This window comes from Oncorhynchus nerka, linkage group LG28, assembly GCF_034236695.1.
Source record: "Oncorhynchus nerka isolate Pitt River linkage group LG28, Oner_Uvic_2.0, whole genome shotgun sequence".
NCBI lineage: Eukaryota > Metazoa > Chordata > Actinopteri > Salmoniformes > Salmonidae > Oncorhynchus > Oncorhynchus nerka.
In genome coordinates this window covers 53,394,689-53,412,369 of record NC_088423.1, presented here as the reverse complement: position 1 = coordinate 53,412,369, position 17,681 = coordinate 53,394,689, and the positions used below count along the sequence as shown (strand labels likewise).

The window sequence follows — 17,681 nt, the reverse complement described above, 5'->3', positions numbered from 1 at the left end:
AGTAACAGATAATTCAAAAGTTGATGGATGTGTTGCAAACAAAGCATTATGAGCTCCTTGTCTCTCCTGTTAGTCCACATAATTCAAATTATATTTACTTGGTTTAAAAACTTTTTTTTTCTCTCAATACAAATATGTATCAGTTAAGAAGGCAACCTGAAAGCAAAATGGTGAGAATAAATTCTGCCACACCAGTATCTCAGATACTACAGTTAAACTTCTCCATCAGAAAATGAAGTTAAATAAATACAACTTTTTAATTGTTTTCAAACAAATTGAGTAAATTACCTGATTTTGGTAAACAACAGATGGGCTAATTTGTCTATATTTCACCCAGACTTTTTGAGACATTGATAATCTGACAGAATATGAATATATTAGACATGTGGGCTAAAGATAACATGTTTCAATAGGAAACAATCCCCTAAAAGTAACTAACTGAACAGTCGTAATAATCCAACACTAAGGCATTCTGAAATCCAGAAATAGATACACGCACAAATACACAATAAACCTCTTCTCTCGACACACATAGTGAAGGGGCTACCATCTTGTTTTGGCTGGCGAGAAAGATAATGACGGAGAGAGAGCATGAAGGGACTCCGCAGGCCCTGCCTAGCCCAGGTCAAACCGTCCAGAGGATGTCCCCTCTCTTCTGCATCCATCCGCTTCCTCACCCTGAGAAGAAGACTCTAGTGCCTTCCCCGGTGGCCAGTCATACTGTTCTGTACTGTACTGGGTAGAGCAGGGGCAAAATACTTTCTCTGTAGTGGAGCCCCGAGACATTTGATGAAACGTGTCCTGCTTACAGTATGTCCTTGGGACAAAACCTATATAGGGATGACCAGTGGGTAAGTAATCAGTGGTTTGTTGATCCTGTTCTTTGCCATTCCCCCCCGAGGGTCCAGTCTTGCCTTGCCTGCCTGGTCTTGGCAGCTGGGTTAGGGTGAGCTGGAGGCAGATGTGTGGAACTTGACAAAGACAATGGCAGCCAGCTCCTTGCAGAACTCCTCCAGTAGGATCACCCCCTCCAGCAGGGTCATGTGGTCGATGCTTCATAGAAAAGACCAGAGAAACACTGTGTCAAACCTTAAAACATCCACTTCAAGTCAAATACATCAGGATATCTGAACGAAATGTGTCTGTGGTCAATGCTACACAGAAAAGGCAAGAGAGACACTGGGCTCTATTTTTGGCTGGCGATAAGGAGGCACAAGTGGCAAACGCACATTAGTTTGCAATTTCATCATGTAAAAACTGGCACACTGGCATTTTTCAGCCCAAACTCCAGGTTTGTCAATTTATCGTCTAACATCAGCTCGCTGAGTTGGGAGGAATGGCAATATTTGAAGTATGTCCTTATAAACAAGTGCAAAAGTGACAATTTCATGCAGCGCTAATGGGAAGTTTTAAGACCATGGATATTGAGAGCGGATGCGCAGCCTATCCAGCCATGATCCACATTGCCCATGGAAGGAGAGATGTGCCTTATTTGCCTATGAATCTCATATTTAGAAACATAAAAATATATTTGTTTGCCCTAGTGATGGCGGGGGACATACACTTACATATCATGATACTATTTTTGGACGATATTATATCAATATTTGACTCCAAGTACCAGTGCTTGTGTGTGTAGACTACCTGCCCCTCCCCCTCTGAAGCCTACTCACAACGTTACAAGCGTGGTTTATAAATTAGGGAGAGATGTTTAATTAGAGAAGATTGGATTCACCTTTTTAACGCTAGTTAAGGATACTATAGTTATCACGTTTCACATTGGATTTATTAACTACAAAAAGGTAAGATGTTTTTTTTATCTAGTGCTGCTCTGCACACACAAACTTGTTAGCTAGCTAGCTACTTAGCATTTGCTCTGGTTCAATGTTAAACCAACTCGGAAATGTAAAGATCCTCCATAGAAGCCTCCTCCGTAGGTACTGTATAATTCTGTGGGCCTAATTTAGACAATGCCTGTCATAAGATGACCAGCTCTTCAAGGCAAGCTTCCTCCATCCTATCTCGCTCTTTCCTCACCCGCAAAATTTCTGTTGCACCTCGCGCCATACACTGTGATTGGCAGCACAGTGTGTGTGTGTGTTTGTCTTTTATTATGATTAAACCATGCTGTTAAGGCAAAATACAATTTGCTCTTAACGACTTTCCTATAGAGATTAAATCGCTTACCGGCTACATAGCAAACTGCTCTAGCCGCACTGATTGGTGAAGTAATTTAATGTCGAGCTAGATGTACATTTGTTTTGCTGATTTCAGAGGTTTAAAAAGAAACAGAAAGGAATGATATATATCTGTACTTTTTTGGGGTTCGAATTGGTTCAGAACTATATTTTGCTGATCGGAACGGAAAAAAATGATGGTGTTGTTCGGAGGAAACAATTTGAAAATAATTTTGCTTCAAACATTTACATTTAAGTCATTTAGCAGACGCTCTTATCCAGAGCGACTTACAAATTGGTGCGTTCACCTTAAGACATCCAGTGGAACAGCCACTTTACAATAGTGCATCTAAATCTTTTAAGGGGGGGGGGGGTGAGAAGGATTACTTTATCCTATCCTAGATATTCCTGAAAGAGGTGGGGTTTCAGGTGTCTCCGGAAGGGGGTGATTGACTCCGCTGTCCTGGCGTCGTGAGGGAGTTTGTTCCACCATTGGGGGGCCAGAGCAGCGAACAGTTTTGACTGGGCTGCGCGGGAACTGTACTTCCTCAGTGGTAGGGAGGCGAGCAGGCCAGAGGTGGATGAACGCAGTGCCCTTGTTTCAAACCCCTGGTATTTTTCATCCTATAGCTTGTTCTCCATCTTATTTTTTTGCATTGAGGTGGGAGGAATAGCAATATTTGAGGTGTGTCCTTAGAGGGATACTTTGGGATTTTGGAAAGGAGTCCTTTATTTACTGTGCCTACAGAAAATATTCACACCCCTGGACTTTTTCCACATTTTGTTACGTTAAAGCCTTATTATAAAAAGGATAATCTACACACAATACCCCATAACGACAAAGCAAAAATATTTTTTCTGTGCAAATGTATTACACATTTTTAAAGCTCTGACAGAGCTCTAGAGTACCTCTGTGTAGATGCAACACTCCACCAATCAGGCCAGATGAAAGCCACTCCTCAGTAAAAGGCAGTATCGCTTCGTAGCACTCACTCACTCAAAACTGTCAAAATATTGTCTGTGAGTATAACAGAACTGATATTGCAGGCGAAAACCTGAGGGAAATCCAACAAGGAAGTGCTGTTTTTCCTGAAACCTCTCTGTTCCATTGCATGCCTTCCCTCCATTTAAAGGGATATCAACCAGATTCCTTTTCCTATGGCTTCCACATGGTGTGAACAGTCTTTAGACATAGTTTCAGGCTTTTATTTAGAAAGTGAGAAAGATCACATCGCATCATTGGATGGCTGGGTGCCATCTCTCTCTCCTATTGAAGAAACTACAGTCCGGTTGAAATATTATCAATTATATATTGTAAAAACAACCTGAGGTTTGATTATAAAAAACATTTGACATGTTTCTACGAACTTTACGGATACTATTTGGAATTTTCATCTGCCCCGTCGTGACCGCTCGAGCCTGTGGATTTCTGAACATAACGCGTCAACCAAATGGAGGTATTTTGGATATAAAAAATCATCTTTATGGAACATTTATTGTGTAACTGGGAGTCTCGTGAGTGCAAACATCCGAAGATCATCAAAAGTAAGCGATTCATTTTATTGCTTTTCTGACTTTAGTGACCAATCTACTTGGCTGCTAGCTGTTTGTAATGTTTTGTCTGCTGAGAGAGATGTCCTTAAATAAACGCTTGGTATGCTTTCGCTGAAAAGCTTTTTTGAAATCTGACACGCCAGGTGGATTAAAAGCTAGTCGCAATGTTGCCATCTCCATCGGCGCCATTATAACATCCATTGCTATATATTTTTTAAATAATGACATTTGACATGATTTTGTTTTCAAATAACCTAAAGTGAACGATTGTAATCTGAATAAAAGGCCAAAATAATATTCATAAAGGCCAAAATATTTCTGTTTTTAGAGGGAGAGAAACCAACCATTTTTTGGACAAGGTCATCCTGGCTGGGTAAACTCTCCCCTAAACTGGACGACGCTGGGCCAATTGTGCATCACCCAATGGGACGCCCAAACACGGTCGGATGGGATACAGCCTGGATTTGAACCAGGGACTGTACTGATGCCTCTTGCACTGAGATGCAGTGCCTGCGCCACTCGGGAGCCATCACCAATATATATTGTCCTAGAAACATTGTTTGCAGAATTCACAGCCTGCTACGCTTGTGAAAAACATGGTTAATAATACTTTTCCTCCCTTCCACATGTTAAAATGTTCCAATTGATAACGTTTTTTAAATTTTTTTATCAATTAGTATAATTGAATTTAACCACAATATTTGTTGTATTATTTAGTCAGTCTTTTCTGGTGGATTAAACTGAAATTGCAACCAAATTTCTATGGCTTGTTTAAAAAATAACAATATTTTGGAGATTATTTTGTTTTCAAATTACCAAAAGTGAGCGAGAAAAAGGCCATTATTGAACATGAGTTGAGACATTCTTACTAATTTGTAAATAAAGCCAGTTTATTATTTAGAATGATTTATTTCTGTTTTTAGAGGAAGATAAACCAAAAGTACACCGTCACCTCATAAAACCTTTTGTAAAAACATAGTATATGGGATTGATTTTAAGAAATTACGATTAATTAACGTGAATCATATTATGGTGTTTCTATTCCAAGAAAAATGAAAAAATGAAACCCTGTACAACGTGACCTTTATTAACAAGGCAAGTCAGTTAAGAACAAATTCTTATTTACAATGACGGCCTACACCGGTTGTGATACAGCCAACTTAACTAAGAAATACATTTGACGATACCCTCCTTCTTGGCAATAGTCTGTTGTCCTGCTAATAGAACATAATGGAGCTATACAATGTGACAGGTCGGGAGTAGGCTACAGTACTACAGTAAGAGCAAAATAATCCTAACATTTCCACACCCTAATTGTAGTCTAACCAATACCCACACGGCGATACAGTAAAAATAAAAATCTTGTTGATTTATCAAGACCAGTCCCCATGCTTGTCTCAGAGCAGCGCTATCTTGACCTCTGAATGCTGTCTCTTCCATTAATATTTAAAGAGTATTTTCCAGTAAGCAACACTTTGGAACAAAGTAGGCTAATGAAGGTAAACAATCTGTCATTCAGTGATATTTAATCCCATAAAATAATTTGTTATGGATCCATAACGAAATAAACATTTGCTTTTTGAGTATTTTTTCATTAACGAAAGCATAAAGATGCTGATGAAGAAATACAGTATATGGTTTATCCAACATTTTGCGGTTGCATGAGGTTGCCCACATGCACTTTAAACATTTGAATAAAGCATTTAAAGCATTTTGAAGATAGAAGCCACCTGCATTTGTTTATTAGGCTACTGTGCAGTCTGACAAGTAAACATAGCCTACAGTAAATACTGTAGTAAATATGGTATAAAGTAATTAATAATTCCTTACATAAGGGAGAGCAGGCCATGTCTAGACTTTCTCGGTGACCTCAAGTACTCATTAACTCTTTCTTGAATGCTTTTTCAGGTTGCATCAGTCACGGACAGAAACTTCTGGAGACAGTTTTAATGACGAACACCCAGAGCCACATTTGCCTCGGGATCCATCGCAGTTCGTATTCTGTGTCCACTCGTGGTATCTCTCTTCGGTTAAACATCTTTGGAATAGCAGAGCAGCGTAACGATCCGGACAGCCCTCGCTGTGCCTGGTGAGCAGTTGGTCCAGTTCTGTTGTCAGAAGGAAAATGTAAATGTCACATATGTTGCCACATATGTTGACTCTGCCTGTAGGAGGTGGAGTTCCAGAGCTCACAGGTGTGCCTGGTATGGATTGTGACTCCATCTCCATCCTCGCCCTCTTCAACGCGTCATTCTCCGCCTGACTCTCTGTCAATGACGAGTGACACTCTGCCAATACTGCCTGGCTCTGGACCAATGCATCAGCTGTCCCTCGTATCTCTGCCCTCAGATAATGTTTCTCTTTCTGCTGGTCTGCCTTCAATGACTCTGGTCTGCCTTCAATGACTCGATCTCGGTCTTCAAAGTTTGAATCTGATCCATGTGCACCTTCATCAGATGAGCAGAATGTTTACCGCCCTGAGCCACCATCGATTAGTGGCCTATGATAGAAACGGTAGATCAACTAAGAATTAAAAGTGACTCCAACACACAAATGCTGCGTACAGAAACACATTTTAAGAATCCAGCAAAACTAACAGCTTTTTATGGGAACCATGCGTTTTTTCAGTGCGGCCCATTGTCTAGCCCTTTGTCCACTGATCTCCACGGATGGTTGGTTGTATGATCTGCAAAAACACATTCACGTTTTTAATACGCAATCATTTTTTATTTCGCCTTTATTTAATTATCAATTTTATTACACAGTATGGCTACACATAGATTTTTTTTTTTTAAAGAAAATGCACTGAAACAAAAATACTTTTAGTTTTGGTGATCCTCTCAGCTCCGGCTCATTTTCAAGTCCTCTGGTGGTTACGGTCCTAACCCTGGAATGGGTAGCACCATAGAAAGTAGCTGGCTTGATGAAAACAATGTCCATTTCGTCTCTTCTCTTTGGTTGCAATGTCATTTTTGAATGATAAACGGCTCGAGGAGTACTGGTAAGGTGTGACTTTCAGCTTACAATAGGCCTTAAGTATACAGCAGATTGCCGATTGTCCTCACTTTGATTATGCTGTAACAGCATACTGTAGCAACATGACCAGGATCTCTATTCATTTAAGTGAGCAGATTAGGGCCTTCAGGATGAACGGAAAATCTAGTACAGGCAATGTTTTGTTTTAACCAATTAGTATATTTATTTGAGTTTAACCACAATATTTGTTATATTATTTGTTCTGTCTTTTCTGGTGGACTAAACTAAAATTGCAAGCAACTTTCTATGGCTTGTTTAAAACCATAGTGATATTGTGGAGATGATTTCAAAGTTTTTAATGCAGATCAATTGCCTTGCACAAAGTATCAAAATACAGAGAGGTGTTGGAAAGAGTCTATTGTCCTGCTAACAGCCCATAATGGGCTATGAAAATAACAAAAAAATGTCTTTATTAAAGAGTATCAGAAAGAATGTTGCTACTTATTTATTTTGATCCAAAGCTGAGTCACTCAGCTTTATGTAGGTGCCGGGGCTATATGACTACGCCATCAACTTGATTATTTAGCAGACATCCATCCTTTGATTATATTCAGTCAACACATATCTTAAGAATATCATGGAATAGAGTTGACCTTTTTTGTTTCGCCTAGAATAAAAACCTTAGTGTAACAACAGTTTTAGTAAGTAATATTGACGAGTAGAAACAAGGGTGTAAACGTGCAGGACAGAGGAATAGCAATTCTTACATTATTGTTCTAAATTCAATCACCTTCTTCATCCTCATCATTCAGTTAATTGAAATTCAACTTTGAAGACGTGCACAATTATCAGTTTCTATTTGGTTTATATCGCCCATTCATTGTCAGTTAGTGATATATTAGCACCTTGGGACCCAAAAGCATAATCAGTGCTCTAACTCCCGCTTGCCCTGGTCTGGAGCAATGAAGCAGGTACGCAGGGTACCGTACTAAATTACCTCTAAATCCCGCAGCATAATCTCAAAACTTTTAGTTGAGGACCCACTGTATGCTATCATAATATCACCCAACCCTAGTAAATATATCTACATGTTACATGAGAACTTCTGGGATCTCACCAGTACAGGTCTATGGACATTGATGTGGGGCAGAAGAGGCTGGCGAATGCGTCCTAGCAGCTTGGTGTAGAAACTCAGGACCTGTTGCTTCATTCCCGGAGGACACTGCTGGCGACAAAACACCACTAGATTAAGATGAAGAAACATTGTGGTACTTTTCATACATGATCTGGTATTTCGTACATGGTTTGGTATAGGCTAACTACCCAATAGAGCGCAGTGAGGTATTTTACTCTTTTCACACTACTGAGCCAAGTCTTACTGTACTGTGCTGGCCTGGTTACGCATCCACTAAAGTTGCTGAAAAGGACAATGTGAAAATAAAATATCCAAGACAGCACAGTGTGGTATGAGTTGGCATGATAGTGTGAAAATGGCATTGTTCCCCTTACATCTGCCTTGCCCAGGGTGTAGACGGTCTCTAGGATCTTGTGGTGCAGCAGGTACTCCATGCATGGCCCAGTCTCTCCAGAATCTCTCTCTGACTCCTCCTGCGTCAGGATGTCCAGCATCAGCTCCAGATGAGACGGGATGTTGGTGTCTGTCACTGGGTCTTTGTCATCTGACAAGGTAGAAATAAACAAGCAAATGATGCACATTGTCGTTACAGGTAATACATAATTAATAACATCTATTCTCCATGTATGTTTACAGTGATTTGAAACTCATACTGGATTTCTATTAAGTGCTGTTTATTACCCGATGTCTCTATGTAGTAATGTGTGATGGCCTTCCAGTGATACACAAAGTCCTCCTGCAAGGGCAGTGAAGGCGCAACCTGAAACGGAGAGATTCAATCAAAAGCATGTTTACCACACAAGATTGTGATATGAGGATGGGATAAGTCCAGTGTTTGCTTAATTAGTTTAGACATCTCTACTCTAGACCTAACCCATTCAGGCACACAAACTACCTTTAGTGCCTATTGATGGTAGTATTTTCTGGACGGAGGAGTTTTGTTAAGAGACCCGACGCTCGTTCTGGACGTTAAAAGGGTTAGGGTTTTCACACGCCCATATTTCCATGTTACAGTGCTTGTTTACAGAAAACAGACGGAAGATAGTCATAGCTGTGCTAATTACGCCCTAGCTATCTGCGTCACCGAATGAGTGTAAACGGAAGACGGACGCCACAAACGTGTTGTCAGTGAAAAAATATTGTTGGCTGCAACTGTGTTAAAACTGGTTAACACAGTGAACAGTAGGTTTCTCCCATCTCCAGAGGAACACTGGAGCTCTGTCAGAGTGAGCTCTGTGACTGACAACACGTTTGTAAATAGAACAGAGATATGCCTATTTCTCGTTTGCACAAGCAGCTGTGCCGCCCACACTGTTGTTATCTGACAGGCATATGCAGTTGCATGCATAACAGTTCGATAGGCTACAGGGCTTGACATTACCTTTTTTTAGCCACTTGGACAAGTAGGGCCACCCCCAGGTATGTAGGAAACATCACCTCCACTTCGCTGATCCTCAACTCTGGGGCCCCACAAGGGTGCCTGCTCAGCCCCCTCCTGTACTCCCTGTTCACCCATGACAGTGTGGCCAAGCACGCCTCCAACTCAAACATCAAGTTCGCAGACGATACAACAGTAGTAGGCTTGATTACCAACGATGAGACAGCCTACAGCGAAGAGATGAGGGCTCTGGGAGTGTGGTGCCTGGAAAACAACCTCTCACTCAACATCAACAAAACAAAGGAGATGATTGTGGACTTCAGGAAACAGCAGAGGGTGCATCCCGCTATCTACATCGACGGGACCGCAGTGGAGAAGGTGGAAAGCTTCAAGTTCCTTGGCGTACACATCACTGACAAACTGAAATGGACCACCCACAGACAGTGTCGTGAAGAAGGCGCAACAGGGCCTCTTCAACCTCAGGACGCTAAAGAAATATGGCTTGTACCTAAAACCCTCAAACTTTTACAGATGCACAATTGAAAGCATCCTGATGGCTGTGTCACTGCCTGGTAGGGTAACTGCACCGCCCGCAACCGCAAGGCTCTTCAGAGGGTGGTGCGGTCTGCCCAACACATTACCGGAGGCAATATCACAGGAAGACGAAAAAGATAATAAAGGACATCAACCACCTGAGCCACTGCCGGTTCACCCCACTATCATCCAGAAGGTGAGGTCAGTACATATGCATCAAAGATGGGACAAAGAGACTGAAAAACAGCTTCTATCTCAAGGCCATCAGACTGCTAAACAGTCATCACTAGCACATTACAGGCTGCTGCCTACAGGCATAAACTTTAAGGAATGGAACTTTAATAATGTTTACATATCTGGCATTACTCATCTCATATGTATAAACTGTATTCTACACTTAGTTACTTAACGTTTACATATATGGCATTACTCATCTCATATGTATATACTGTTTTCTATACTATTCTACTGTATCTTAGTTCGTTCCACTCTGACATCGCTCGTCCATATAGTGGGGCAAAAAAGTATTTAGTCAGCCACCAATTGTGCAAGTTCTCCTACTTAAAAAGATGAGGCCTGTAATTTTCATCATAGGTACACTTCAACTATGACAGACAAAATGAGACAAAAAAATACAGAAAATCACATTGTATGATTTTTTATGAATTTATTTGCAAATTATGGTGGAAAATAAGTATTTGGTCAATAAGAAAAGTTTATCTCAATACTTTGTCATATACCCTTTGTTGGCAATGACAGAGGTCAACCATTTTCTGTCTTCACAAGGTTTTCACACACTGTTGCTGGTATTTTGGCCCATTCCTCCATGCAGATCTCCTCTAGAGCAGTGATGTTTTGGGGCTGTTGCTGGGCAACACGGACTTTCAACTCCCTCCAAAGATGTTCTATGGGGTTGAGATCTGGAGACTGGCTAGGCCACTCCAGGACCTTGAAATGCTTCTTACGAAGCCACTCCTTCATTGCCCGGGCGGTGTGTTTGGGATCATTGTCAAGCTGAAAGACCCAGCCACGTTTCATCTTCAATGCCCTTGCTGATGGAAGGAGGTTTTCACTCAAAATCTCACGATACATGGCCCGTTCATTCTTTCCTTTACGCGGATCAGTCGTCCTGGTCCCTTTGCAGAAAAACAGCCCCAAAGCATGATGTTTCCACCCGTATGCTTCACAGTAGGTATGGTGTTCTTTGGATGCAACTCAGCATTCTTTGTCCTCCAAACACGACGAGTTGAGTTTTTACCAAAAAGTTATATTTTTGTTTCATCTGACCATATGACATTCTCCCAATCTTCTTCTGGATCATCCAAATGCTCTCTTGCAAACTTCAGACGGGCCTGGACATGTGTCCCCCTGCTTAAGCCAGTACGTCTGGCACTGCAGGATTTGAGTCCCTGGCGGCGTAGTGTGTTACTTATGGTAGGCTTTGTTACTTTGGTCCCAGCTCTCTGCAGGTCATTCACTAGGTCCCCCCGTGTGGTTCTGGGATTTTTGCTCACCGTTTTGGTGATCATTTTGACCCCACGGGGTGAGATCTTGCGTGGAGCCCCAGATCGAGGGAGATTATCAGTGGTCTTGTATGTCTTCCATTACCTAATAATTGTTCCCACAGTTGATTTCTTCAAACCAAGCTGCTTACCTATTGCAGATTCAGTCTTCCCAGCCTGGTGCAGGTCTACAATTTTGTTTCTGGTGTCCTTTGACAGCTCTTTGGTCTTGGCCATAGTGGAGTTTGGAGTGTGACTGTTTGAGGTTGTGGACAGGTATCTTTTATACTGATAACAAGTTCAAACAGGTGCCATTAATACAGGTAACGAGTGGAGGACAGAGGAGCCTCTTAAAGAAGTTACAGGTCTGTGAGAGCCAGAAATCTTGCTTGTTTGTAGGTGACCAAATACTTATTTTCCACCATAATTTGCAAATACATTCATTAAAAATCCTACAATGTGATTTTCTGGATTTTTTAATTTTATTTTGTCTGTCATAGTTGAAGTGTACCTATGATGAAAATTACAGGCCTCCTCTTTTTAAGTGGGAGAACTTGCACAATTGGTGGCTGACTAAATACTTTTTTGCCCCACTGTATGTATATAGTCTTAATTCATTCCTACTTAGGATGTGTGTATATGTTGTGTAATTTGTTAGATATTACAGCACTGTCGGAGCTAGAAGCACAAGCATTTTCGCTGCACCCGCAATAACATGTGCTAATCACGTCTATGTGACCAATAAAATGTGATTTGATTTTTGATTTGACTGATTTTTTACTTTTCCCGAAAGCAGAAGTCACTTAAAAATGTGACTGAAAATTGTGTTGGATAATGCAAGGAACCACTTCACAGAATAATCGGAAAAAAGGGCTACATGTGTTACATATATATACTGTATGTTACAGGAGAAGGTCAATTTGGGAAATGTTAAATCAGTTGGCAGACAGTGAGCTGGTATGGGTCGTATCAGAACAACTTATCGGGGAAACAAATAACACAAATGATTCAAGATAGACTGAAAAGCATTTAAACATTTAACAATCTTCAAAATATCTTTCATTCATTGTTATCACTGGTACAGACAATGGAAGGCTGTAGGTCTCTGATCCCATATATTATACATTATCGCCTTGATTAAAACACTTAACCCCCCCAAAGTAAAATACTGCACTGATAGGCTACTGTATAAAACATATGCAGTCCATCAACCCTCCATCTGGAGAGCTACTGGGTGTGCAGGCTTTTGATCACGTGTATGTGACCAATAAAATGTGATTAGATTTTTGATTTGACTGATTTTTTACTTATCAGAAAGCAGAAGTCAGCTCAAGCATACTAGTCAGCTTATCAAGGTCCTGTTGAGCAGCTGATTTTTTTATGTGGTGTGTTTGAGCAGGGCTAGAGCAAAAGCCCGCACACCCAGTACGCAGCATTAGTTTCCTCAACTGTGCACCCCCATCAAGTGCAAGTCCGCCATTTGCAGCTATAAAACGAGTGACGATGGAAAGTTATTTTAGGCTAATCGGAAATGACAATAACATTAATACATGCTAATAGCTAAATACACTGAACAAAAATATAAAAGGCAAGATGTAAAGTGTTGGTCCTATGTTTCATGAGCAGAAATAAAAGATCTTATAGCACAAAATTCTTATTTTGCTCAAATTTGGTGCCCAAATTTCTTAACATATTTGTTAGTGCGAATTTCTTATTTGCCAAAATAATCCATCCACCTGACAGGTGTGGCATATCTAAGGCCCTATGAAATCCATTTATTTTTTCTCAAAATTCCATTTTCATTTTTCTGAATTCTATGTTTTACAATTTACTCTAATTGTATCATCAGAAAGACTGTCTAATAAATGAATGAATAAAAAGTCAACAATTTAACAAGATATAACAGTAAATTTGTAATGATGCAACACAACATTGCACTATTTTTTATCAAGACAAGTGCTTCAATACAGAGTCCTACTAAGCGTTTCATTATAAATGGAAAAAAAGTAATGCAAGAATATAGGCAACAATGCAGCAACCTTCTCATCTGTTTCCAGCTGGCTGAGGATGTTCGTGACTGCCTGGGATGATGACTTTTCTGCCACCAAAAACTCTGTACAGATGAACTGCATGGTACTTTACTGATTCAAACCAGTTATTCCATCTGGAGGATGCTGCTCCAAGGGGATCCTTGGCCAGCACAAATTCCTTCATAATGAGGAAGTTCACCCATCTCTTTCTGGCAGGCTTCTTGAAGAAGACAGATCTCATCCATGTCACAAGTGAAATATTTGTAGTGCTGCCAGGTCTCACCCACTAGATTGATGACATGGCAGATACAGGTTACATGGACACTGTTGGGCATCACTCCTTTCAGAACCTCCATGCATGCCTTCAGGCAGTAGGAGGCATTATATGTGACCACTGCCCAGGCATCATTCAGGTTCAGATTGTTGCTGTGGAGGGAGGCTAGTATTACTTGGGAAAACGTTGAGTAGATGCATCTGTCCATGAAAACGGCATCCACCAGAAAGTACTGTTTTTCAACACCTGCAATGAAACATAAGGAAAAACTTGAATTATGTTATGTACTTTTTGAACAACAAAAAAATGTGTTATTTAAATGTTAAGTGTAAACACAATATAGATACGGCGATTGTTAGCTTGATGGAGAGGAAGACAGCTGCTAAAATTACGCATTGCTATATTTCACGATAGAATATCACAATTTGCATGCGTCCAATTCACATTGCAGAATGTAAATGTAGGCTATTGCAACGGTATATTAATAGGCTGTTCAGTTAACTCACCAATGGCTCATGTTTAGAACCCTGCAATCCCTTCCATCTGTTGTCTTGTCAACAACCACCACAAACTTCTTCCCACAGATCTTCTGTAGAATGGCAATCATAAGTTGGTCGAACACACCGGGCAGGTGCGTTTGACGGAGGCCGCTCTCATTTTCGGGCAACGCTCCTCCCTGTTTGCAATGCTTCAGCTTTTCTAAGGGGATGTCAGACTCGGTGCACACAGCCACAAAGTCCTGAATAAATTATTTTCTTGAATATGCTGATGCGCTTGCACTAGTAATGGTCTTTTTAAGAGGGATGCTCTGGCTAACACAGTGCTTTGCTTTGTTCTTCACATGGGCTTTAGACTTTAAGTGGTCATCACACATATTTTTACGGGTCCAATCAATAGTATGTTGACAGAATTTGCAAAACAGCTCATCGCCTGACTCATAATAGTCCTTTGGGTATTGCTCTGCTCTGAATTTAGGGATTAGGGTCAAATTATTTTGTTTTTTTTACGACTTGGCCCTCTCAGACGGCCTCTTCGACATGTTTCTCAAAGTGACAGCCAAGTTGTGAGGTTGACGTAAGGGTCCCACGCACGACCAACGCACGACCAATCGAAAACTGAATTATTTCTCTAGGCCTACTTGTCTGTAATTTTACAAATCTGAAATCATTTAGGTTACTACAATCATTAGGCCTACTTCTGTTTTTTTTTTATAAAAATAAAAACAAATCAATTTCAGTCGAAATATTCCACTTTTTACAGTTGATTCAATTTTTATTACCAAATTCCGCAATTCCATCTGAGTTTTCCACATCGCGGAAATCATAGGGCCCTACATATCAAGAAGCTGATTTTTAAAATGTTTTTTTAGCCTTTATTTAACTAGGCAAGTCAGTAGAACAAATTCTTATTTTCAATGACAGCCTCGTAACAGGGGCAGAAGGACAGATTTTTACCTTGTCAGCTCGGGGATTTGATCTCGCAACCTTTCGGTTACTAGTTCAACGCTCTAACCACTAGGCTACCTTAAACAGTATGATCTTTACACAGGTGCACCTTGTGCTGGGGACAATAAAGGGCCAGTCTAAAATGTGAAGGTTTGACACACAACGCCACAGATTTCTCACGTTGAGGGAGCGTGCAATTGGCATGCTGTGCAGGAATGTCCAGAGGGTAGCCCAAGGGTGAGTGATTCAACTGGGAGCCCCTGAGTGAGTAGGTCTGAAGAGGATGATCCAAAAAGGATGCGTGTTAGTAAGGTTGGATTTCTTGCGTTTATAGTCATGGTGATAAACAGCACTGCGCTGATGGAGCAGAAATTGCAGAAGATAGATGTGGTAAAAAAAAGTTGCAGCAGCAAATAATTATTTTGGGGTGAGAGATTTTAGTACTTCTAAAGGAAGGTTTTGAGAGAAGGGGTTCCAGCCGCCCAGGCCAATGGCCTGGTGTAGGGTCGTTTAGTGACAAAGTAGTGGGATGGGGTGGTGGTTTTGGAGATATTGTTAGGTGCTGGGTTAGATGGTTTTCCCATGTCCCTTTTTTTTTGGGGGGGGGTTGCAAATGGGCAAACCTGCTTAAGGCAGAAATACGCAACACATCGTCTAGTCTGCCAGAAAGCCACACAAAGAAACAGAAGAGGAGACAGGTGGGTCCACCCCAAAGTGCTGCAGTCATAATGACGCTCACCTGTCTCGATCAAAGTGAGATAATTTGAAATAGACAAAATGGCGGTGTACATATTGTTGGATTACTTCATGGAGCAAAAAAAGAAGACGATTTTAACGGAGCATTTTCTAAAGTCAAACACAACATCTGCATCTAGACACGGACATTTTAGAAGATAAGACTATCTTCGTTCTCAATTCAAGTTGACACGTTAAGGTTGGTCGTAAAGTCAGTGCCCATCCTGTAACTCCCAATAATGGATACCAAAAATCTTTGGTTAAATCATATTATCTAGTGTAACAATCGGTAGCTATTTTATACTGTCAATCTTGTTTGGACAACATCGATAAGTGAAGTCACATTAACAAGGTTGTGGAGAAATCCGCCACTGATTGAAACCAGCTCACGTTTGACGGCAGATGAAAACGTCGACCAGTTGAATAACTAACATGTCTACATCACAACAATTCCTTTGCCTTTCTCGCTATACAGGAAGCCCATACGGCAGAAGGCTGGTACCAGATTGCAGAGACGTATCAGAATCAGCTATCTATTCATAGACGTTACAGCAGCTAGCTCAACTCGTTAGCTCATGTGACATCAGCATCAACACGTCAGATATGCTAACGCTAGCCACTAGTTAGCATTAAATAGCTAGTTAGCTAACAGTTATAACAATTAGGATAGCAAATATGAATGAATGAATGCATGTTATTGCTAGCTAGCTAACACCTTTCGCGAATAATTCCAATCGCGTTGCTTGAACAAAAACAAGCCCGGAAAACAGGGAAAGCTTTAGCTTGCCAGGCTTTGTAGGACATAGGTTGTTAACATTAGCAGCAGACGGGCCCACAGCTGGCAAAGCTAACAGAGCTACGCTAATTAGCTAGGCTATTACATGGGTAACTGCAGTACAGTTAGCTAACTAGCTAGTTACTTGGCTAACTTATATTGAACGTCAAGTTGGGCCCAATTGTCCCCGACCTCGATTGAACCATTCTTTGAGGTTTGACAGCGTTCTACAGAAATTAAAACTCACCGCCTCGACTGCGTGCTGTAGAATAGATGTAAATTGAGAACATTTTGTTCGTTGATTGGACAAGTTTGCCACGAGAAGACCAAGATAATTATTCTATCTTCTTCCTGTTGCTATCGCCACGATCCAGATTTGGAGGTTTCATATAATGACAGTTGAAGGAAAATAAATGCCAACAGTAAAAAGCACAGTGGACTCTGGCTTGATAGCTCACAACCACTGTAAACACACAAGTTTACGATGGCACGTCCCTAGCAAAGCAGGTGCGCCCCCAGCAGGGGGCTATTATACCAATAGTATAATAGCCCTTGACACCATAATGACATTGAAGCAATTACACTGAACAAAACTGTAAACGCAAACAAGATCCCGAAAATGTTCCATATGCACAAAAAGTTTTTTTCTCTCAAATTTTGTGCACAAAATGTGTTTACATCCCTGTTAGTCACCATTTCTCATTTGCCAAGATAATCCATCCACCTGACAGGAGAGAATGCCAAGACTGTGCAAAGCTGTCAAGGCAAAGGGTGGCTACTTTGAAGACTAAAATATAACATACATTTTTATTTGTTTAACACTTTTTTGGTTACTACATGATTCTATATGGGCTTTTTCATAGTTTTGATGCCCTCACTATTATTCCACAATTTAGTAAAAATAAAGAAAAACCCTTGGATGAGTAGGTGTGTCAAAACTTTTGACTGGTACTGTACATATACACTTACATATACCCCTCCCATAATTGGAGTAAACTAATGAACAACAACATTTAGGCTTCTACATAATATATACATTTTATGTACACAATATATTTTTCAATAGCTATATTTTGTTTTTAGTCCTGTCCTTCCTCTACCCTCAACCTCACCCATGTATTTCTTATGTCCATCCAATTTGATTTATATTTGCCATATATTTTTTA

General features: G+C 40.6%; 1 protein-coding gene across 4 annotated transcripts; it reads right to left on the bottom strand.

The window, feature by feature from the left end:
• Window positions 1–233: 233 nt before the first annotated feature.
• LOC115113423 (FHF complex subunit HOOK interacting protein 2A-like) lies at window positions 234–17,033 on the bottom strand. 4 transcript variants are annotated; one of them, XM_029641030.2, is made up of 6 exons: window positions 16,763–17,023; window positions 15,186–15,279; window positions 8,524–8,602; window positions 8,217–8,386; window positions 7,825–7,932; window positions 234–1,053 (listed from the first exon to the last, which is right to left on the bottom strand). In XM_029641030.2, the coding sequence occupies exons 2-6, from the start codon at window positions 15,207–15,209 to the stop codon at window positions 616–618; spliced, it is 819 nt and encodes a 272-aa protein (XP_029496890.2). In that variant the 5' UTR covers window positions 15,210–15,279; window positions 16,763–17,023; the 3' UTR covers window positions 234–615. The 4 variants fall into 4 exon arrangements, with proteins under 4 accessions (XP_029496890.2, XP_029496892.2, XP_029496891.2 ...); XM_029641032.2 differs by having other exon boundaries at window positions 7,825–7,929; window positions 16,763–17,022; XM_029641034.2 differs by lacking the exon at window positions 234–1,053 and adding an exon at window positions 4,798–5,839 and having other exon boundaries at window positions 16,763–17,033.
• Between the last annotated feature and the right edge of the window lie 648 nt (window positions 17,034–17,681).